The sequence below is a fragment of the Leptonychotes weddellii genome, chromosome 5 (assembly GCF_054177405.1).
Source record: "Leptonychotes weddellii isolate Sample4059 chromosome 5, ASM5417740v2, whole genome shotgun sequence".
Classification (NCBI taxonomy): domain Eukaryota; kingdom Metazoa; phylum Chordata; class Mammalia; order Carnivora; family Phocidae; genus Leptonychotes; species Leptonychotes weddellii.
This window is the reverse complement of record NC_138373.1, coordinates 121,244,361-121,268,884: the sequence shown is the minus strand read 5'-3', so window position 1 is coordinate 121,268,884 and position 24,524 is coordinate 121,244,361. Positions and strand designations below refer to the sequence as shown.

Sequence of the window (24,524 nt, the reverse complement as noted above, 5' to 3'; positions counted from 1 at the left end):
ATAAGAGACTCTTAATCTCAGGAAACAAACTGAGGGTTGCTGGAGTGGAGGGGGGTAGGTGGGATAGGGTGGCAGGGTGATGGACATTGGGGAGGGTATGTGCTATGGTGAGTGCTGTAAATTGTGTAAGACTGATGAATCACAGACCTGTACCCCTGAAATAAATAATACATTATATGTTAATTAAAAAAATGAAAAAAATGCCAGCACATTTCTAGTTTCTCTCTTACCTCACTAGACTCTCTTTATACTCTTTTGATAACTCTTTGCTTGAAGTTGAAATACTGTAGTGATGTAAGGCTTAGTCCTTAAGTCTCTCCTGTTCTATTTTCCATACTTTCTTTCTCACAAGGTAATCTCATGCAGGACTAACTCATTTCTGCCCCAGCATCTTTACCAGCAGTTCTTACTACTTAGGAACCTATCCTAGACCTTCATCTGACTAGCCCCTTCTCATGATTCATTTACATTTCCCACATTTGTCTGTCTACCCAATGTGTCTGAAACAGAACACTTGATCTTCCCCCAAGGTCTACTCACTTGCAAGCCTTCCCTATCTGATTTAATGGTATCACCACTCACCCAGTTGCTCGGGTTAGACATAGATATCATCCTTGATTATTCTATTCTATTCACCCCTAGAGTTAAACCAATCAGCAGGTATTATCAGCTCCATCTTCAAACTATATCCTGATCTGACCTTTCTTCACCATTTCCATGTGACGACAGGCAGAATTCAGGTAATGGAAGTATAGGTGTTAACAGTGGTAGAACAGAACTTTCCTCTGAGCAGTCATTCTGGGACAATGGCTCACTTACTTCATCCTGTGGCTGTGCCACCCTCTAGGACAACTGAATCTTCTACCAGATCCTCTGTGTCCAGCCAGCAGATGAAAGAAGATCAAGAGTGTGAAGGATCATGTGGGAAGTTTTTAAAGACTAGGTCTGAAGTGGCCTATATTCCATTGGCCAGAGCTTGTCACAGGGCCCCACCAAATTTCTAGGGAGGCTGGGAAAAATATATTCTAGCTATCTGTTTATGAATTAAAGAAAATGGCACCACCTGCCAGACTCTATTTCTTTAACTATTAAATAAAGAAAATTTTCTTTACTAAATGCTTTTGGACACTATCATTTACTTCTTTTGGCATTAGATTCAAGTCATTTTCCTCAATCCCAGATCTCTTACCTTACCTATTGACCTTTTTTTCCCCTCTAATACACATCATCTATGCATCAAAGCTGACTGCTTTTAAATCTATATTCAGGTAATTGTTTCTATGATTTCATACCTGCTTTTACAACAACTCCTTTCTATTTAAAATATACATATGTATGTATTTTGTTAATGTTGCTTTTTATTTATTTACTTACTTATTTATTTGTTTATTTTTACATATGTCCTTCCCAACAGAGTATAAGCGCTTTCAGGATAGACACCATATAAAAAAATATGGAATTCTCTTGCCTAGTCGGTGTTTGGTGTACCTACTACAAATATATATTTAATTAAATGAAAGGTCCTGCAGTCACCTACAGATACAACATGTCCAAAAATAAACAAATCCTTTTCCTCCATACTACATCTTTTCCTAGCTTAGTTTATAAAATGACCTATCACTGAAGCTTAACTTCTCATGGTCATATTTGATTGTACCAACTCCAATATCTAAGTTCAAGACTAATCTAACTGATATTTTTAAAATTATACTTTATTTTGTTTAGAAATATATGAGTTGTATCTTTGAAACTGAAGAATAATCACTAGAATTGATATATATAAATATGTTTCAGTTCATTTTTTCTGATCCTTATGAGCTATCTTAATCTTTATATGAGTATTTTATAGATTAGAAACATTCTCTTTTCTTTTATTATTATTTACATTCCATTTATTCTTCTCTGTTCTTTAGGAGCACCAATTTATAGATTTTATCTGCCCTATATATTTCCTTTCTTTTTTCATACAAATTTTGATTTCTATTCTTCATCTTTGTGTTCTGAGAGAATGTTTCAAGGTTGTCATTGATTTATATTTTCTCTATGGCAAATCTGTTTTATTCTTCCATTCTGTGTTAGTTTCCTGTGGCTACTTTAACAGATTAGTATAAACTGGGTGATTAAAACAATGAAAATTTATTCTCCTAGTTCTGGAGACCTGAAGTCCAAAATCGAGGTGTTGGCAGGACTGTGCTCCCTCCACAGACTCATGGGGAGACTTCCTTGACTCTTCCAGCTTCTGGTGGCTCCAGAAGTCCCTTGGTTTATGGATATATCATTCCAACCTCTTCTATGATCCTTTTGCTTCTTCCTCTTCTGTGTATCTAAGTGCTGAATCTCCCTTTCCCTCTCTTAAGTGAATATATGTGATTGCATTTAGGGCCACTCAAATATTCTAGGCTAAGCTCCTTCTTTTAAGATCCTTATCTTGATCACATTTTTGCCATATAAGACAATACTCATTCTTGCCATATAAGTTAATATTGACAGTTCTATGAATTAGGACCTGAATATGTCTTTGGGGGGGCACCAATCAGCCCCTACACATTCCAATTTTCAATTTGTCTCTCTTATATTCATTTTTACTATTTCATAATACTGTGATGGGTTAATTTTTCTACTAACTATTCTTAAGAAAGATAGCTATGACTGTCTACTTTGAGTACATATCAAATAAAACTTGGACTGAGTTGACTAATATATGTTCTAACCTAGATCCTTCACGGGGCAAACTTGCCAATATTTGTATCAAAAGAAAAATGGTTGATAGAAATTCCAAGACAAAGAAGCTTATGGGACAGGTGGGTGGAAAGAAGAGTAATCCTATCTTGTAGCTTCATACTTATCACTATACTTAGGGGGTACTCCTGCATTCACTACTGTTATTAAGGTCACCAAATACCTTCATCCTATCAAATCAAACTGTCATCTCTCCTTCCTCGTGCTTTTCATTTCTTCAGAGGCAACTCATACAGTTAACCACTTTGGGCATATTGACTCATGTTTTTCACTTGGCTTCCAAGTACCCTTACCAGGACTGTTTAGGTTTTCCTCTTATCTCCTTTGTCTAAAGTTGAAATACCGTAGTGTTCCAGGACTTTATCCTTAAATTAAGCTCTATACTCTCACATAAGGTGATCTCATTCAAGACTGTAATTTATTTCTATCTCAGGGCCTTTATACCAATAGTTTCCTCTGCTTAGAAACCTATCCCAGACTTTCATAGAACTTTCTACTTCTCACGATTCATTTCATGTCCCACATTTATATTTCCACGTAATATGTCCAAATCTAAAACACATTTCCTGTTTTTCCCTATCTGAGTTGATGGCATCATTATTCACCCAGTTGTTCAAACTAAAGACATAGGTATCATCTTGGATTATTGTATCCCATTTATCCCTCAAGTCAAATCCATCAACTAGTATTATTAGCTCCAGATAACTTCATTATATATGCAGAAACACTCCTTTCCTCTCAATTCCCATTCTATGGTAGGCAAAATTCTAAGATGGACCATAAGATCCCTTCCCCTGGTATACATGTCTTGCATAATTCCCAGGACTTTACTTCCATTATTAATAATTTATGTTATATGGTACAGTTGACCTTGAAATAGGAAAATTATCCAGGTGGGCCTGACTCAATAATTTGGGCACTCTAAAAGCAGAGAGTTTTCTCTGGCTAGTCACAGAAGAGAAGCCAGAGATTTGAACTATGGGAAGGTTTTGCTGACTTGAAGATGGGGGGAGCTTTGTGTTAAGGAATGTGGGTAGGCTCTAGAAGCTGAGAGCAACCTCTGGCTGAGAGCTAGCAAGTAAATGTGGTCCAAGTCCTATAACCATATTGAACTGAATTCTGCTAACAATCGGAATGTGCTTGGAAGCAGATTCTTCCCTAGAGCCTTGGAGATAAGAACTCAGTCAAGTTCTTGATATTGGCCTTTAAGACCTTGATCAGAGAATCCAGCCACAACTGTGCATGAACTTACAGCCTACAGAACTCTTTGATAATAAAAGGGTACTGTTTTAAGTCACTAAATTTGTGGTAATTTATTATGTAACAATAGAAAACTAATGCACATGCTAAAACCCTAATCCAAAATAGACTAGGGGCACCTAGCTGGCTCATTCAGTACAGCAAGCTACTCTTGATCTCAGGGTCATGATTTCAGGCCCCACAATGGGTATAGGGCTTACTTAAAAAAAGAATACCATAGTCTATAGCCTGTAATATAGACACAATCTAATTGTGCTTACTTCCTCTTTGTACCCATATTTCCCTATACTCAATGCTCAATACAATAGCAAGGATAACTTTTTTTTTTAAGGTTCTTTTCAAAACATAGATAAAATCATGTCACTCACTTGCTTAAGACTTTCCATTGACTTGGCCATTACTTAGGATAAATTCCAAAATCCTTAACATGCTATTTGGTATAGCTGTCACCTAACTTTCTACCTCAACTCCTACCTCTAACCAATTATTCATTTCTCAAACATGCTAAACTCATTCCAAGCTCAAAGGTTTTGTATATGCTCTTCTTTCTTTCTTTTTTTTTTTTTTAAAGATTTTATTTATTTATTTGACAGAGAGAGACACAGCGAGAGAGGGAACATAGCAGGGGGAGTGGAAGAGGGAGAAGCAGGCTTCCTGCTGAGCAGGGAGCCTGATGCAGGACTTGATCGCAGAACCCTGGGATCATGACCTGAGCGGAAGGCAGACGCTTAATGACTGAGCCACCCAGGCGCCCCTATGCTCTTATTTCTATCTGAAATATTCTTTAGTCATCTTCAGACCAAATGCCACTTTCTCTTATAAATACCCTATCTATATTCCATATTCCATCTGCTTATCTTGCTTTATGTTTTATGGCATATTTTATTATCTAATTAAATATTATTTATTTATGTGTTTATTTATTTATTGTTTGTCTCCCTTCCAAGACTACAAATTAAATATGGTTCAGCCTTCTTTTGTCTTGTTGGTAGATAGATCAGTGCCTTGTACAGAGTTGCTGAGTGCATAAATGAAGACTAGTGACCCAGAGGGAACCTCTTTCCTCCCTTAATTCAGTACCTGGTTCTCTGAATTTTCAATACCAATCAGCAGTTAACTTTCAAAAGTTTCTCCCTGTAATAGATATTGTCCCAATGCTTTCAGTCTGTAGGAATGAAAGGAAGCCTAAGAAGTTTTATAATGACTCTACATCCTGGACGTGTTTTGCGTGACTGCGTTCAGGGTCACAAAACAGGGTCAGGAAGGAGATTTCTCAGTTTAATTTGATTTACATCATAGTTCTTATTTTCCCTATCCAGAGGAATACAATCAGTAATAAGTAATCGATGGTTTTTTGTTTGTTTGTTTTTTCTTTTTGGTTTAGTCCCAGAGCATTTTATTTGGCAGAAATTCTTTTTTAATCCTAGTGTGTAGTCAATGTTTTACTGTTTCCTTGACATATTGATTAGGATATTTTCTCACTTAGTTGGACATTTTAATAATATTACTTATAGTATCATCTTGACCTATAAGAGAATTTCAGACTTTCCAACAAAACTCTCCAGGGATGGAGGCTATTTTGGAAGGTAGTTATTTCCCATCATAGAAAGGTATTCAGGTGTAGGGTAAATAATCACATGGTAAGTAAGGGGAAAGAATTCAAATTTCTTCAAAAGAAGACTTTTGAAGTACTCTTGCATCTTTGAGATATTATGATTTTTTATATGAGACTAGCCTCAAATAATAATGCAACTTGCGAAGGATGGTCAATTAAAAGTGTCTTTCAGTTGCAAAACTGAGGCACTCCTGAAACAATTCTTACAACATACATTTCAACACATCTAACCTTATTTTTGACTTTTACTATAAATATGGGAATAAACTATTTTGGAAAATAACTTAAATCCTATGCTAATTAGGCTAGATATTGTGAAATAATACTGAAGTTAAAATTCTTTTAGGAAGTAATACTTGGCTAATTTGAATGTTAAATCAATATCTCCAAAATATGACTTTTTTCATTATAGAATTTAAACTATTTCAATTTAAAATCTTCAATATCTTATATTTAATTCTTTTACAGTTCACAAAGACAGAAGAATATTTTGAAAGTAGGAAAACTTAACCTTGAAAAGTTCCCAATTTATTTTTATATTCCTTTTAAAATTTAAAATAACTTACCCTGGTGCATAGTTGCATATGAAAATCACTGCATATTTAATACGTCCAACTCTTGTACATGAAGTAACAGCACAACCAACTTTGTAAGATGTGTCCCAAACAAGCTAAAATAAAGTTTTCAAAGAAAACAAAATTTGATTCTAAACATTTACTCTGTCATGTTATAAACAATAATATATTCAATTCACAAAGAACCATTAACCAAGCAATTTAAGGAATATAAAGTATTCTTTATTTGGATGCAGGTAGAGAATTGTCATAGATTTAGGGAAGCATTTCCCAAACTCTATTTAGAGAAACCTTTAGCAGGTTTTGCCTTAGGATAAAGAGTTTGAGAAACACTGATCCAGAGAGTTTTAGAGCCAAAGGCACACATACTGAATCAATTTTCAAACTCCCGTTGAATCTGAGAGTTCTAGGTTATTGACAGAGAGGAAGAGGGAAAAGAGAGGAGATGTTTTAGAAGACTGGAAGCTGTGACTAGAAAGGAGAAAAATGACATCAAGATTACAGAAGGGAAGGAAAAGCAATATAAGAATAGAGAGTAATTGAATGTGGTCAGCATTTCTCTTCTTTTGTTGGGCAAATTCCATTATAAAATAAAATAGAGTCTGGGCCTGCAATTTAAAAATATATATATAAAAGAGCTGGTTTCTATAAAAAGAAAAACAGGTCTTGAATTGGAGTGACAATATGAGAATGACTGAAGCTATTCCAGAAATTCTCTGTATGGCTTTAGTATTTCTAATACTTCCACATAACAAAAAAGTACTTGTCTGTTAACATCTGTGGAAGAGAGAAACAGTTTCTGGTCTCCTTTTCTCTTTATCCCAAGCTTTAGTGGTTTTAAAAATGTGATTCTTAAAGAAATAGAGTGATACATTAAAAGAATAGAGAACAGAATGTCTGCAGCAGTTGAAATGGAGTTAAGCAGGTCAAATACAGGAAACAAAAATGTCTAGGATACCAGAATTAAAGAGTAAAAAATAACAGGAGTAGATCATGGAGTAGACTTGGTTAATTTGCTGGGATTATTAAAATCATATTAAGATGTCTGGCTTTGATATGAGTAAAACAATGGAGAACCACTATAACTTTCTAGAAGAAGAAAGAATGGATCAAACGTCTTTTGAAACATGATTCATTTGATGGAACTTAAAGACATGAATTCAACATGAAAAAATTACAAGATTTTAAGTTCTGCATAAAACATGACATCATAGTCTATTGATTGAAAAATAATCATCTCTTAAATCAGCTTAGAAGTTCAACCAATATTTTGATTACTGATACAAATATTTATAGAAGACCAAGATAATGTTATGTTCTTGTCGTGTTGAGAATGTATGGATAAGATAACTCTCTGTACTCAGTGTAGTATCATATGTAAAGAGATGATTATAAATAATGTGACAGTGAAATAGTAAGTGTATGTAGAGGAAATAGCAAGTGGTTCAGTATTCTTGGAGTATAAAGTGTAAAGGTGGATTGTTAGGAGACAGGAAAATAAGGCTATTAATTTGCTCTTAAAATGCTTTAATCAATCAGTAATATACTGATTGTGTACTGATCTGTGCAAAAAATATCAAGTCTTTTACTTATGTTTATAGTCAAAAATTTAAAGATAATTTTTATTTGCTGGTTTCTTCCTTTTCCAGTGTGTGTCTATTACTTTTAGAAAAGCACCTTTCATTTCTGGGTATGGAGATGAGATTTACTACGTTTAAAGGAATGTTTTAACTGTATGGTTCACATAATAGATGGAATTACAGACATTTTGAAGATCTAGGACTGATTAGAATTTTGACTCTATTAGAAGTAATAACTTTACCATTTGAGGTTATTTATAAAATTGAAACACAATCAATAAAAACTTGGTAGGAAAGCAATTAAGGAGTCTATTGAATTAATATAAAAATTAGATACCTGTTTATAATTAGAACAGTCACTAGAGCAACTGTCATTTTCAAAATGGTACTTTTTCCTCTCTTCATACCAACTTCTGATAGCAATACTTGCAGTGAATTCATTTTCAGGTCCGACCCATATATTTTCACCAATACCATTAAATTTAGGATGGGCCATGTTTAGTTCTTCCAAATGATTATTATGTTCAAACACACATTTTTTCCCCCATGCTCTAGCAGTCCGTGACAAAGCTACATCCCAAGTCTGAAAAAAATGCAAAAAGCAAAGGAAACAAAATAATAATAATGAGGGTTTTTTTTGTTGTTGTTGTTGTTCTCTAAATTATTTTCCTTGAGTTCTCATATTCTATTTAAGGAAAACAATTCTAACTTTGTGATTATGGGCTTGTTTGTGGAATTTCTATGGGAGAAAATGCTTTTGAGTTAGTCATAAATGAAATAACTATTTCCTGAGGCAAAGGACTATCCATTTAACTGTAATTTAAAAATCATATTGTTAGGGTGCCTGAGTGGCTCAGTCAGTTAAGCATCTGCCTTCAGCTCAGGTCGTGATCCCAGCATCCTGGGATCAAGTCTCATATCGGGCTCCCTGTGTGGCAGGCAGAGGGAGAAGCGGGCTCTCCCTGCTTCTCCTCTCCCTGCTCAGACGGAGCCTGCTTCTCCCTCTGCCTGTCACTCTCCCTGCTTGTGCTCTCTCTCTCATTCTCTCTCTCAAATAAAATCTTAAAAAATAAATAAATAAAAAATAAAATAAAAATCATATTGTTAGATGATGCAAATGGTTATAATACTCTTACATGTAGTCTGTTCAGAATATATACTTTTAATCTCATTCCTTTCAAACATGGTAATACAATAATTTAAAATATTCATCTAGGGTGCCTGGGTGGCTCAGTTGGTTAAGCGACTGCCTTCGGCTCAGGTCATGATCCTGGAGTCCCGGGATTGAGTCCCGCATCTGGCTTCCTGCTCAGCAGGGAGTCTGCTTCTCCCTCTGATCCTCCCCCATCTCATGCTCTCTCTCTCTGTCTCATTCTCTCTCTCAAATAAATAAATAAAATCTTTAAAATAAAATAAAATAAAATATTCATCTAACTGAATAAACATCTATTCAATGTTTATTGAATCCTGAGTATATGCAAACTCTTGTAATGTGGGGAATAAAATACAAAGTCAGGCATAAATTTTGTCTTCTATATTTTATAAATATAAAATTTTAACACATAGTGATACTTGGTGAATATTATAAAAGAGGCACATGTAAAGTTTTATGGATAGTCTCAGAAATGTAAGAAAATATCTCAAGATACTGTTCCCTGGCTAGCTATTTAGAAAGATCCAGAAATGTGTAATTTTATCATTATTTAGAGACTCATTTTGTTCACTGCTTACTTAAGGACAAGAGCAAAAACAATACACTTAGATAAATCAGCAAAATAGTTGTAAAATCAAAATGCTTTATACATGCTACAATATATCTGAAAATAAACATTTCTGAAAACCAATACTAAGATTTCCTTAGAGTTTTCTTAATTTCATAGATTATACATAAATATAGAAGATATAGAAAATAAATATTCCTTTAGAATATCCCCCCCACTTTCCTCCCCAAAGGTAATAATTGTTTAAAAAATTGCTTATGTATGCATTTCTCTATCTCTATATACATATTCATACAAACACATTCAAATATAGATATAAGTGGGGAAGTTTTAGGTAGGTATTGGGTGATTTTTTTCTGTACTATTGTAATCATACCAAACACAATATAACTGGCCTTCAACTTGGCAGTTTTCACTTAGATTGTTCCATTTTAGCACAACTCGATCTACCGAAGTTTTACAAAGTCAACACAGTATTATTCTATAGTATGGATACTATAGAATAACTGTTACCATTCCCCTATTAATGGCCTTTTAGATAGCTTTCCATTTGCAAACAATGCTCCAAGGACTATCCTTCTACTGCCTTGTTTTGCATATTTTTACCCATCACATGCTTATTGTGTATTAGTCCCTATTCTGTTTTTTATGCATTATTTCACTTAATGTTCAAAATAATCCCATGAGTTATGCATTATTATTATTGTTTTTACTTCACAAAGGAAGTAATTAAAACACAAAACAAGTTAAGTAGTTTACTTACAGCTACTTATAGTCAGTAAATTGTGGAGCCTGGATTTAAATCCAGGAAGTCTAACTCTTAAATCCAAGTTTGTAAGCATTTAGTCATTGCTTCCCATGACTGTGTGAAAATAAGTTATAACACACTACTGGTGTTTGCTTAATTTGGCGTAGTCCTTTAGAATAGCAATTGCTATATATCATATAAGTTAAAAATATCATATCCTTAAAAAAAAAATATCATATCCTTAATTTATTTATCCCATTTCTCAAATTGGTCTAAGGAACTAATCCAGAAGGAAGAAAAGACTTATGTCTATGGAAATAGTCCTTGCAGTATCATTTAATAATGTAAACTGGAAGCTCCTAATTGCCTGGTAAGAGAATATTTATCCAATAAATTTTGCAGCCATTTTAAATGACAATCACAAAGACTAGTAGCAAGAGAACAGTTGATGAGATGTAAAATAGAAATAGGAGAGGGAAATGGAGGAAAAAAGGAAGAATAACATTGTAAGGGAATGCAAAATCAAGGCCAGGACTGGGATGAGGTGACTGAGACACTCTCTCAGTTGAGTACCCCTGTGCAAAATCTTGGTAATAACCGTATGTCACAGTGACATGTTTTTTATTTGAGTGTATTTTTAAACCCAAATTAAAAGTGCAGTTCCCCGCGATCCTTCACCCTCAGTGAAGCAGTGCCCGGGTTTCTGAGGCCGAGGGGTGGCATCCTGACAAGGAGGTTGTTGGTTTGGGCAACGGCCTTAGAGCCTCACCATGAAGCGCAAGTTAGACCCTCGGGGGAGGACGTTGCCCCGGAGCTCATTGTGGACGTTCACGTACTCATTGATAAAGTGTACGTCCTCTTCGTGAGGAAGTTCCGCGTTCAAACCGAAATCCAGCAGTAGTAGCCAGAGTTCCCAGACCCGCAGCTTCAAGAGGCTTCCTCGCGTCAGGGGAAGTGATTGGGCGCACCATTCCCGCGCAAAGGGCCTTGGGGCCTCCATGGTCGGCCCGCCGCAGACAGGCCAGTGCGCAAGCGCCAGCCCGTCTCTACCAATCTACGCAGCAACGCCGCCAGCTGGGCCTGCTTTCTCAGCAGCTGAGGGAGAAGCAGAATGGAAGTGCCGGGGGTGGGGGCCAGAAGCTCCTTGTAGCTATCTGCAGAACGAACCGAAGAGAGGCTTGAGTTTAAAGGAGTACAGGCTTTTCACTAAACTAAGGTAGCTAAATATTATCCAGAGTTGATTTCTGACACCAGATGATGTGTCATCGTTTATGAGCCATCTGTACACTGAATGCCAGTTGCTGAATAATGAACATGTCTGAGGAACTTTCTAATTATGCAAGGGGAAATGAGCATACTTCCGTGATACTGATGAAAATTCAGTAAATCTTGTTCATTCATTCTTGCCTCTGGGGTTGAAAATTTAGTGCGGGACGCACCCTTTATTATCCTCATGGACAAAAGTATTTCCTCTTTAAGTCGGACTTCCTCACTGAGATTTTGTCTCAGTGTTTTAATAATCTTTTGCGAGGAACCACAGAATAAATGGAAGAATGGAAAGCTCAGCTTTTAAGGGGTAGAGTAGGAATCATCAAGTTCTCATAAGGTTAAAGTATTTTCATTTCATCTCACCAGCACTGTATAGACAGCCTGGAATATCAGAACTCATCATCTCTGACAAATTGTCTTGTTCACAGTTGGTAAGAACTCATTTTTTGTTTTCATTTCGTTCTTTCAGACAAAATGGTTAGTGTCTTAGCAGATTTTGGCTTGGTCTCTTTGCCTTCAAACATTTTGCTAAAGAAAACTTGCTTTGAGGAATATAAGTTCTAGACACAAAATAAAAGCACATATTTGTTTTGGGGTACACATTTGCATATAACATACTGTGTTCAATAGCATTACAGGGGTACTTGAATTCACTGACACTGGGACAGAATTTTGCCACAAAGAAAGCATTGGCAGTTGGTTGGTCAAAATATCTAAAAAAAATGTGCTTTAAAAATTATTAGGTATGGGGGCACCTGAGTGGCTCAGTGGGGTAAGCCTCTGACTCTTGGTTTCCGCTCAGGTCATGATCTCCGGTGGTGAGATCAAGCCTCACCTTGGGCTCCCGGCTCAGTGGGGAGTCTGCTTGAGATTCTGTTCCTCTCCCTCTCCTTCTGCCCCTTCTGGCTTGTTCTTGCTCTCTCTCTCTGTCTCTCTTTCTCTTTAAAATAAATAAATAAATCTTTAAAAAAATGGTGATGTATACAGTTGAAAGCAGTAGACCTCACAAGATGGTTTCATTCATGCCGTTATACTTTTAATAAATATTTATTACCAGGCAATGTGGTAGGTAGTTGAGAAAGACCCAGACTCTGCTTCCAAATAGCCTATAGTTTAGAGAACTAGCAAATTGGTAACTCTTATACCATGTGATAAAAACAAAACCAAAATGCTATTACAGCATGTATGGGGCAATTAACACCCCTTTTGAGGACCATGGAAGCCTTTCTAGAGAATGTGACCTCAAGAAGGTGAAGCATACAGGTGACAGAGCACATTTTAAACAAAGGGAAAAAAGCATGTAAATATACCAGGAGATCTGAAAAGACTAAAAGTGTTTTAGTACCAGCAGAGCATACTATAGGGATGAAGGTGGCATGTGGTGAAAGATGGAATTCCTTTATTATGTTGGTAATGTTGTTAGATTATGAAAATTGCTATATCAAAGCACAAGATAAATAGTATAATGCAATCTTAGATTAGGAAGAAATGTTAGACAATTTTACTAGTCCCATGTATTGGACAAATGCTCTGACACATCACTAATAGGAGATCATTATATCTCTCCTTAAATAATTATACTAAGAAGGAAGTTACTGTCTCTTAGGCAACCCATTCCATTGCAGGACACCACACTCAGTCATAGGTATTTCTTTAGGACCTCCTATATGTCTGAGTCCATGATAGGTGTGGTAGAGCTAGTTTTTAAACCCAAGTGACTAAAATGGAAGTACAGGGAAAGGGCACATGAAGGCATTTAGTTTGGTTTGTGTAGAAAGAGTTTGGGTTTGTTGAGAATGTTTTGCAAAATATCCAGTCTTTCAATGAATTGGTCCACATCATGTGCTTCATCCAAGAAACATTTCAAATGCATTACATTCTAAAATATATTTTTTTCCAAAATTTAAAGAGGCACATAATATTTGAGGATTATTTAATCACTGTTTAACATTTTATGTATTAAAATCACAGATTCTATATCAGTACTGTAGGGGCCAAGGGCAGGCTGTCCCAAGATGGGACACTTTGGCATGAAGACTATTTTGAGTTCAAAAGCAATCAAAACCCAGCAGATTCAGGAAAAGCTCTTTACCTCCCCACAACTGGGAGGTATCTAAAAAGAATTTAGATAGAGGACTGCTCCAGGAAAAGAGTTATTGCCATAGATTACTACATTATACTATGAACTAGTTTTGATAGACAGGGAGGAACCTAGCAAGGTCTGTTTGATCAAAGTCTTCTATGTCCCATTGTTTCTGAAAGGCCCAGCAAACATTTATTAAACATTTACTCTTTTTCATCTTCCTGTGAATTGCGCTCCTTTTCTTTGAGATCCCAGATCTCTGTCTCCTTCTCCTTAGTTCAGAATGACATATATACCTTATTTTGCCTGTCTTTGGAATTTCTATGTCTGTTTGGCTTCTGCATACATACAAAATAAAGTTTAATTTTCTTTTGTTAATCTGTCTCATGCCAATTTGATTCTTAGTACAGCCAGAAGGACCATAAGTAGGAAAGGAAATTCTTTTTCCCCAATGGTACCAAAAGATGTGTTCATTTTCTCATAAATTCGTATACCTTTTGACTTTTTGAACTTTGAAATTTTGGCCTATTCATCTAGCCCTCAAAGAAGTTTTAACTTTTTTAATTTTGAAAGTGGTGATATAATTTAACACATTAAATTTCTTGAAGGCATTGGAATTGTTAGAGGGTATTGACAGAATCATCTATTTCTTTACAAGCAGTGTGAAAAATAAATTATCACTAAATTATTTATTTTACTAAAGTTCTGCTGCAGATGTTCTTTTTGAATATCCATTTACTTTTCTGTTGTGTCTACAGAGCTATTGCCTTCACTTGAAAAGTATAGGTAATTTTAGGATATAGGCTAAGTCTCTTGCTTATCTCAGATGGCTTTGGGCTCATTTTCAGTTTCTGTACATTGTGCTTGAAATTTTAGGTAAATAATACTCTAATTCTACACTCTGATTTTGATAAAAACTAGCAAGTTTAAAAATACATGTTTTATGTACACTTAAGGAGAATGATCATGCAATAAGTCTAAAGATTTTTTTGTTGTCCATAGAGATGTTATTGGGGAGACATACTGTTTTTACTTTACTCTTATTCTTTCACTTTTATGTCAGTCTTCACTTGATTGATCTTTTCTATAATTCAAAAATTCAAATTACGATAATGGTGCATGAGAAGTGTTATAAGATGAAAACCAAACTGATGGTACAAATAAGATGCAGCATTCAAAAATGGAAAGATAGATGTTAGTTCATTAAAATGTAAATAGACAACTGAGAAAGGTATCTGCTAGATAAATGTCAAAGGATTAAAATCATGGATGTGCCATCAAGGTACATTTAAGAATCATTTAAAATTCCTAAGAAAATGAACAGCACAATTAGAAAAATAAATGAAGGAGATAAGCAGGCAATTGACCGAAAAAAAAAAAAAAGCCAGAAACTGTGGAAATTTCATGCTGCATCTATTATTTTCACATATAGATAAGATGTACTGTATATAATCAGCTTCCAGGATGAGTTTGGGCCTCAGGAAATAAAATATAGTGTGCCTCTACCTAAAAGTCAAAGCCATAAAATTGAATATAAATCTGGGAATATTTATATGAAATTTTGACACCTTAATTTATATTACTTCTGTATTCTTGAGGTCAGTATTTATTTAGAGTGGTATGTATGCAATAACTCCTAGGAATCCTTGACCAAAGGATAGCATTCCCTTACACTATCTTTTTTTTTTTTTAAAGATTTTATTTATTTATTTGACAGAAAGAGACACAGCGAGAGAGGGACCATAAGCAGGGGGAGTAGGAGAGGGAGAAGCAGGCTTCCTGTGGAGCAGGGAGCCCGATGTGGGGCTCGATCCCAGGACCCTGGGATCATGACCTGAGCCGAAGGCAGATGCTTAACGACTGAGCCACCCAGGCGCCCCTCCCTTACACTATCTTAACTCTCAAAAAATATATTTGTAAATTTGAATGAAGTTTATAAAAATATGTTTAAACCTACTAGTAGTTCAAGAAAGGAAAATTAATAGCACCTACCTCACAGAATTATTGAGAGGATTATATAATTATTATATGTGAAGCACTTAATGCTTGGCACACTGTAAACCTTACTTAGTGTTAGGTATTACTATTATTAAATTAATAGTATTAATAAACACTATCTCATTTTTACTTATATTGACAAGGACTAAAGTAAATTTTTAACCCGTAGTATGATGTCAGATACATTATGCATTTTATTATATATTTATTGAGTTATTTTGATAAGGAGCAAATCCAATATGTGCAGGTGAGTCCTTGGCGTTTTTTGACAGGGAGCAATGGCAAGTGGTACATAGCTTTCCTTAGGAAAAATGGTAATTCTACGGGGAGTGATGATTTGGGGATTTGTTTATTCCTTTTGCTGCAGTGTATGAACCCGGGTAAATTTAATTACAGAGTATATTACCGGGTTTTAACTAAGCCAACCATTACAAAATGATCATATGTCTTGCTGAAAGGAAATTGCAGATTATAGTTGTAAAGACGCAAGTGCAAGCAAACAGTATCAGTTCATTCTTTTTTAAAAATTTATTTATTTGTCACAGAGAGAGAAAGAGAGTGAGCACAAGCAGGGGGAGTGGTAGGCAGAGGGAGAAGCAGGCTACCGGCTGAGCAAGGAGCCCTACGCGGAACTTGATCCCAGGACCCTGGGATCATGACCTGCGCTGAAGGCAGACACTTAACTGACTAGCCACCCAGGCATCCTGAGTATCAGTTGATTCTTATCATCTTCCTGGCATAAACCTCTCTTTACCACTTGTTTTTTAATTTATTATTATGTCATCCCTTTCAGGTTCAGTTTTGGGTATTTAAAATGTATATTGCTCTATTATAAAAGTACACATAATACATGTAATTAAATGATACACGAATACTTTTGATTTAAGTATAGGGTCACCAACCTCCTGACTTGTTAGGGAATGCCCTGGGTTTAGTGTGTTTTTCTATAACTATATATAACTTTCTAAAACTATATATATATATATATTTGTTGTTGTTGTTGTTTTGTTTTTTACTGATAGGGATGCATAATAAAAAAAAAACTATAGAGACTACTGTTTAACCATCTGTTTATGATCCTTCCCAGGGGTAAGAATGAGATAAACCTGGCCCAGCTAAGACTGATGAGTCTGATCACTTTACCTCCAAGTGATTAGTAAAACCTGTGGCAATTTCAAACAACCTAGTAAGACAAGAGGATCCCCCAAAAAGAATGCACTGTTTAAATCCTGAGTTAACTGCCTTCAGCAAATTGAAAAGGCCAAACCCAGAGCAGTTTGTTTAGTAATTGCAAACTGAATGAAATAGGAGGGTTACTTAAGGTCACTATTAAGAACAAGATCTTCTCAGAGTAAAAGAATTGCTAGTGATGACAGGTCTCCCAACATGTCCTTTGAAGAGTCTGTGGTTACGATCATAAGGAATAGAAAAGACAACTCCTTGACCCAGAATTTTTTCTTCTTGCCAATGAGGGGAAGCCCCACTCAGTAAGGCAGAGGTACTCCACCTAGCAAGCTTCTGTTCACAACTTCAGCATAGAGAAGTCTGCAAATAGAGACCCCCTTTTCTAAGAACTACCACTACTTGCAAGTTTCCATAGCAGTGCCAATTTAATATTCTGAGAACTATTTCTTCAAAATCAGAGGATATAATTCTATAAAAATTCATTTTTATGTGTTCTGTAGAATTTAAATTAATCTGATCTAAGGAAACATGCTTTTGAATGAATAAGGTGTCTGAAGAAGATAAGGAGGTGATTATATTAAAAATCAGAGGCTATTTTAATTATTCATGAAAAAGTTTAATTCAAAAAATCCACGAAGACAACACAATAATAAACAATACAAAATATATGTATATGTATCAGTTTACCTTTAGGTTATTTCAAACTGTAAGTTAAGGAGTAATTAATTATGGATTTGAATTTTAACAATGCAGTAGTTAAACAAATAGCAATAGTTTACCAAAAATATAACGATTCCATATACATGATGACAAATAGCAGTGTGATGGTTAATTTTATGTGTCAGTATGGCTAGACTATGGTGGTAAGTGTTTGGTGAAACACTAATCTAGCTATTGCTGTAAAGGTATTTTTTAGATATGATTAACTCCACAATCAGTTGACTTTAAGTAAAACAGATTACCCTCCATATGAGGGTGGGCTGCATCCAATTAGTTGAAGGCATTTAGAGCAAAGACAGATTTCCTGAAGAAAGAATTCTGCTTTCAGATTGCAACATAGAAATTCTGCCTGATTTCCAAGACTTCAGATGCAAGACTGCAACAGCAACTCTTACTTGAATCTCCACTCTGCCAGCTTGCCCTACAGATTTCGGACTTGCTAACTTACAGTTGTGTAAGCCAATTCTATAAAACCTCTCCTCTTTGTCTCTGTCTCTGTCTCTCTCTCTCTCTGTTGGTTCTGTTTTTCTGGAGAACCTTGACTAATACAAACAGATCTGAAATATAAAATAATTTGGCTTTTTTTTTAAGATAACAACAATCTTCCAGCTATGTGGAAATTCTTAGGTATATGGCAGTATAAACAAAACAACTCTCAGTCATGTTAAAAATACATTTAGGGGTGCCTGGATGGCTCAGTCAGTTAAGCATCTGACTCTTGATTTCACCTCAGGTCATGATCTCAGGGTCATGAGATCAAGCCCTACGTCAGACCCCGCACTGAGCATGGAGTCTGCTTGACATTCTCTCCCTCTGCTCCTCTCCTGCTTGCTCTCTCTTTCTCTCAAAAAAAATTTCTGTTTACAAATATATTTAAAAATGATTTTTAATACTTATAGTGGAGGAAGTTGGTGGTTGCTTTAGTTGAGAAGAAATAGATCTAGATAGTTTAGCCCATAGAAGTCAACAATTCAACATAACTGATTTTTAAAACTGAATTAATTGAATAATTTGGGTTTCTTTTTTTTTTTGTTGTTTTTTTTTTTTTTAATCTTCAGACAAAAGAAATGGCAGGATTGACTGATTCTTTGGTTTGTAGAGGTGTTGTTAACTATACTACAGTTGTATAGGTTTTAAAAGGTATACTCTTTATATCCTGTTATTTTATACAGGGCACATTTTAAAATAAAATCTCCTAAAAGAACATACATTTACCTTTTGAAGGTTTAAAATTTAATTGATTTCCCTTTTAGTTTAATCTGTTCCTATCCATTTCCCCAACTATTGATATGACATTACACGCTATCTGAAACTTTCCTCAATAACATTTTGTTTCTGAATAATGTTGATGATATTCTTAAAGGAAACCACTGGAATATAAGGAAAATATTTAATATCTGAAATGTTCTTTAAGTCTACTGTAACTAAAATGACAATCTAGAAAATTAGAGAGTGGGACTCTTGATACAATGTAAAATTGCATTAAAAAAATCCTTAATTTTTTCTTTTTTTACTGTTACCCTTCTATACTCAATACATCTTTTGTTAAAATCAGGCATTAAATTTAGATAACAGATAAGAGTGTAGAAGTTTTAAGAGTTAAACTGATGAGAGTTACGTTTAGTCATAAACTGCTTGTTTATTGTCATGTCTGAGAACTTTTCTTATATATGAATGATAATTAAAATAGTCTCAGAAGAACAGGAACTAGGCACAATGGATTACATGATATCTGCTGAGGTGTCTTCCCCTGTGGATTCCAATCTGGATATTCTGTCAATAAAACACAACAGTTAAAAGCTCCATTTAGTTTCAAGGGGAGGAAGTAATTGAATCAATATTGAAATAGTTTGATACATACTTTCCGGTTTATCACGTTCTTTATTACCTAAGGTAGACAGAAAAATTATAGAATTAAAGGCATTCACTTGTGGGTGCCTGGGTGGCTCAGTTGGTTGAGTGACTGTCTTTGGCTCAGGTCATGATCCTGGAGTCCCAGGATCGAGTCCCGCATCGGGCTCCCTGCTCGGCGGGGAGTCTGCTTCTCCCTCTGCCCCTCACCCCTCTCATACTCTCTCTCATTCTCTATCTCTCAAATAAATAAATAAAATCTTTTAAAAAAAAGGCATTCACTTGCCTTTCTGGTTTTTTAAACAAGGTAATAAACTTAGGAAACTTAGTTTGGCTTTAAACTTAGTTTAACTTAAGAAAATGAAAGCTTCCTCCACAAATCCCTCAGTGCTTAAAAATCTATATGATGCCTTCTGCCAACAAAGTCATGTCAACAGGTATTTCTAGAGTAGCTTTCACGTTGAAGGCAAAAAAAACTACAATTGACAAAACTATATAAACTAGTTGACTTTACTTGTGACACTCTGCCATGCCCATTTAAATTCCCTGAAAGAGAATGTAATTCCTTCATGTTGACTTTTTGGTTCCCAGAGCCCTCCATTAAATATCTCATTCATTTCTGGTGTGGCTCTGGCTCCAAATTTTGCTCTGTGTCTTTCCCTCATCAAATTTTTTCCCTCTATTTAATAAGATCCTGCAGTTGGTTAGGAATTCATTTGTTTAATTTCTTTCATTCATTTATTCACTTTTTGAGTGTGTACTATGTATTGAACATAATTCTAGGATTTAGATATAATAGTTATCAGGAAAAAATAAAGTTTCCTTACAGAAAAGTAAGGGGAGAAAGTCTATCATTAGTCTGCTCCCATCTCTCAAAAAGGAAGTCAACAAAACTAAAAATTGGCTTTATATAAACACTGATCAACATAAAAGAGAGAAGACACAAATCAAGTCATAGGACTTAAGTGGAACATACCAGAGCAAAAATGTTAATATTTATTTATTTATTTATTTATTGGAGAGAGAAAAGAGACAGAGACAGAGATAACGAGAGAGAGCAGGAGCAGGGAGGAGAGGGAGAAGCAGACTCACCACTGAGCAGGGAGCCTAACATGGGGCTTGATCCCAGGACCCTGAGATCATGACCTGAGCCGAAGGCAGACACTTAACTGACTGAGCCACCCAGGCGCCCCAAAGATGTTAATTCTTTCCAAATTTATTTATAAATTCAGTGTAATTCCAAGGTCTCCTGTGGAATTGATAAGGTTACCCTAAGGTTAATTTGCAAGAGCAAAAGTTGAGGAAGAGCCAAGTGATTTCCGAACAATTTAGAAAAGAAACAAGTTGGGAGAACACCTCCTGCCAGGTAGCAAAACTTATTGTACCTTTGCAGCTTGTGCGGTGCTTTCTTGGAAACCCATTGTCGATAACTGCTTGAATCTTGGGATGGAGAAACTCATGGCAGAAAAGTCCTCATTAAGTAAAACTAGAAAATCCAGATAAAGTACAACAAAACAATGTTTAAGAACCTCAGAGATTTGCTAAAGCAACAAAGACTGGAGGGTCAAGATTTCAGAGCTGGAGATCCACAGAGAATGGACTGATGTTATGAAAGCTGTCTTTTTTTCCCCTGGAGCCATTTGTTCATCTTGGGCCCAGGTCTAGGGCTGAAAATCTGGGCTTTGCCCAGGCAGAGGCTGATTTTGGGGAAACAGAAACCATCGGAGCTTTTGTTGGCCTTGTAGGACCAGAGGGAGAAAATTGGAGAAGTGAGCAGTTTAAGATCCTGGTGAAAGGTAAAGGTGGAGGAATGAGTCCAAGAGATGGCCATTTTGTACTCAAAGTATTTGTTTAATTTTGAAGCTATGAGGAACAGGAGGCTAAAATCCTAGGCTGAAACCTTCTGGAAAACAAAGCAGATTTTTCAGTAATTTCAGAATGCTAAAATAATACAGATTAGAATTAAGAACCTATTAGGGAAAGGCAATAGTGAACGCAGCAATCTCTCAGTGGAAAGCCCTGGAAGTCTGTGCCCTTAGAGCAGAGACAAACAGAGGTGAACCAAGCCTTACATAAATTCTAACCCAGTGTTGACTAAGCTGTGTTTGAATTAAGGTAAACCACCTTGACTCTAACTGTTCAGCAGAGGAAAAGGTAGAACTCTGCATTTTTGTTTTACACGTGTTGTTAGATGTTTAATAGAAACTTATTAGGCATACACCAAGTGTTTTGGCCATGTACTGCTGTGACACAAACTTCCAGAACAATGGCTTAAAACAATAACAATTTATTATTATTTCTTACAATTATCTGGATTGGCTGCCTCTACAAGACAATTACTCTGCTCTATGTAGTGTCATCAGGACTCAATGACATAGTTGCATTTAGCTGGAGCTCAGTCAGGGTTGCAACAGAAAGATGACCTCTCCTGTTCCAAGGCCTTTCTCCATGTGACCTCTCCAGCAGGTTTAAGTGTGGAATTGAAATTCTGGGGGGCTTCCAACAGAGCAAAAGCAGAAGCTGCCAAGTCTCTTCTAAAGGGTAGGCCCAGAACTGGCATAATATCAAGGCCTCATTGAAGAGGAGGAGAAATAGTGTCCACTTTTTTGGGAGGAGTGGCTTATGTGTAAAGGAGAGGAGGAATTATTAGTGTCCATCTTTAAAGATAATTCACCACACCAAGAAACAGAGCATGTTACCAAAACCAAGAGAAAACAAAACAATTTTGAAACTAGAAACAGACCCACAGGTGATCCAGATGCTGGAGATTTCAGAAAGAGGTTAGAGTATTTGAGGCTGGTAATCATGGTGCTTAGTGTATCAAAGGGAGGATAACAACAACAGCAACAAAAATGGTAGGGGAGAAAAACAAGGGCCAGATTGATCATAACTGGACTTACTGGCCTTGGAATAGAATCATATTTTTCTTTAATTAGAGTAAGAAGCAATTGAGGAATTTTTAAGAAAAGGATTTGGCCTGGATTTTCTTTCTGTAAAACAGTTTGGAGGAGGAGAGGTGGGAGATTACTAGCTCAGGCAAGAAATGACAGTGGCTTGGATACTGGGCAGGAAGGGGAAGTTAAAAAAAAAAAAAGTGTATCATTGTTATCTTTATGTCCCTTTAACTAGAAAACATTAGTTTGCAAATAGGAGATATACAATGGATTTATTTATTTATTTATTTATTTTAAGATTTTATTTGACAGAGAGAGACACAGTGAGATAGGGAACACAAGCAGGGGGAGTGGGAGAGGGAGAAGCGGGCTTCCGGCAGAGCAGGAAGCACGATTCAGGGCTCGATCCCAGGACCCTGGGATCATGACCTGAGCCGAAGGCAGACCCTTAACAGCTGAGCCACCCAGGAGCCCTTGGATATATTTTTTAAACTGCCTTGAATGAAATTTAAAATTAGAGGGACGATACTTCTAATTCATTGTTTAACTGAAGTATAATATCAATATGAGAGTATGTATGCCTCATAAATGGAAAGATTGATGAATTATTACAAAGTGAACACATGTAGGTAAACAAAGCATAGGTCTAGAAAGTCCTTCTGGTATCCTCTTCTATTTAATTAACTCCTCTTTGCTCTCTAAAGGTAACCACTATCCTGACTCCAAATGTAGATTAGTTTTGCCTGATATTCTGATACTTGAACTTTATATAAAGAAATCATTTGATATACATTATTTTTGTGTCTGTCTTCTTTCATGGCACCAAATCATCTTTCTTTTTTTTTTTTTTTACAATTTTCAGATCATCTCCTCTCTTCACTGTTTCACTGAAAATTCTTTTTCAATCAAGAATTTATGCACTTATCTTTTAAAAAAAATCTTTGTTCTGAGAGCCAAAAGACTGATAAAGGAAGAGAAACATATTAGCTTTAAATCATAATTAATTTGCACATTGATTAATGTATTACTTCTGCATGAGTCACTATTTTGATAATAACTAATAATAATAACTAATAACTAATACAAATAAGAAAAATTTCAATGAACAGTTATTTTGAGTATAGTAGCAAACTGGATCACAGTTATACCTTACTCCTTTCTGTCCTTTAGCTTGAGAAGAAAATCAGTGAAGAAGGGAGGGATCATCTGAGTTTAAATACGATAATTTATGACAAATGATTTATATCATCATATAGCAGCAATCAAATATTGTCATTAATTATTTATGCACTTGAGGATCCAAATTTTAAAATACTATTAATTTATGGAAACCCTTCTCCAAATAGAATGTTACGATTATTTTTTTTCCTTTTTGCTTACGGCAGAGATTCTCTTTGCAAGTTTCTTCTTCTGCACACAAAGAGCAGGCTACTCCTTTAGTGTAAGGGGGCTTATTTGGAAAATTTCCTCTGTAAAAAAGAGAATAATTGATTAGCCAAATGACTATTAATTGCTCTAATTTTGTACATGAATTTATGCAAGTTGTTTTGGTCACTCACTCATGAATATTGAAAAGGAAAAATAACAACTTTTGTCCCGATTTTATGCTCCTTTTGTTTGTAAAAAGAAACCATTAAAACTGTTTACAAGATGTCCCTAATCCACATGGCAGTTATATTCTCAAATATTCTGTAAAATACAAATTAGATGTGAACCCCTTGTAATTATGCATGTTGATAGCCACAAAGTTTTGTTGTAAACACTATGATTATCTCTTGATTTTGTAAATAGAATGAATAAAATTTAAATTGCAAGCGGAAACATATGCTTTATGTTCAGTACCATAGTTCTTATCTAGTTCTTTTGGTGATGTATCAATAAGACTTGGCAGCTATTATGCCTGCTTTTCTCCCATCTCTGTATCTGTGGAAGACTTTAAAAAGTGTTAATTACCTAGAGTACACAAAGGAAACCATTAATAACATGAGTAGTATTCCATTAAAAAATATGCGGCAATTTATTTATCTATTCATTTGTTGATGGACCTTTAGGGTATTCCAAATAAAGTTACTATGCACATTTTGAACATTCATATATAAGTATTTACATGGGCCTACGTTTCCTTGGATAAAAGAATGAATAGATCATATGGTAGATGCATATTTGACTTTTCAAGTAACTTCCACACAGTTTTTTCAAAGTTGTTGTAATGCTTTATATTTCTACCAGCAGTGTTGAGAATTCTAGTTGCTTCACTTCCTTGTCAGGGCTTGTATTGGCCAGTCT

At 35.5% G+C, this 24,524-nt stretch overlaps 2 protein-coding genes across 2 annotated transcripts in view; both read right to left on the bottom strand.

Moving 5' to 3' along the window:
• GLIPR1L2 (GLIPR1 like 2) overlaps positions 1 to 11,364 on the bottom strand; it is a 21,181-nt gene extending 9,817 nt beyond the window's left edge. The window contains exons 1-3 of the mRNA XM_006728230.2: positions 11,008 to 11,364; positions 8,107 to 8,352; positions 6,181 to 6,284 (exon numbers count right to left, since the gene is read on the bottom strand). Of these exons, the coding sequence (XP_006728293.2) occupies positions 6,181 to 6,284; positions 8,107 to 8,352; positions 11,008 to 11,238 (581 nt within the window). The 5' untranslated portion in view covers positions 11,239 to 11,364. The remainder of the gene's footprint in view (positions 1 to 6,180; positions 6,285 to 8,106; positions 8,353 to 11,007) is intronic.
• Positions 11,365 to 18,795: 7,431 nt separating this feature from the next.
• Positions 18,796 to 24,524, bottom strand: part of GLIPR1L1 (GLIPR1 like 1) — a 31,071-nt gene continuing 25,342 nt past the window's right edge. Inside the window, exons 4-7 of the mRNA XM_006728231.2 lie at positions 23,619 to 23,707; positions 20,730 to 20,830; positions 19,355 to 19,381; positions 18,796 to 18,930 (exon numbers count right to left, since the gene is read on the bottom strand). Of these exons, the coding sequence (XP_006728294.2) occupies positions 18,796 to 18,930; positions 19,355 to 19,381; positions 20,730 to 20,830; positions 23,619 to 23,707 (352 nt within the window). The remainder of the gene's footprint in view (positions 18,931 to 19,354; positions 19,382 to 20,729; positions 20,831 to 23,618; positions 23,708 to 24,524) is intronic.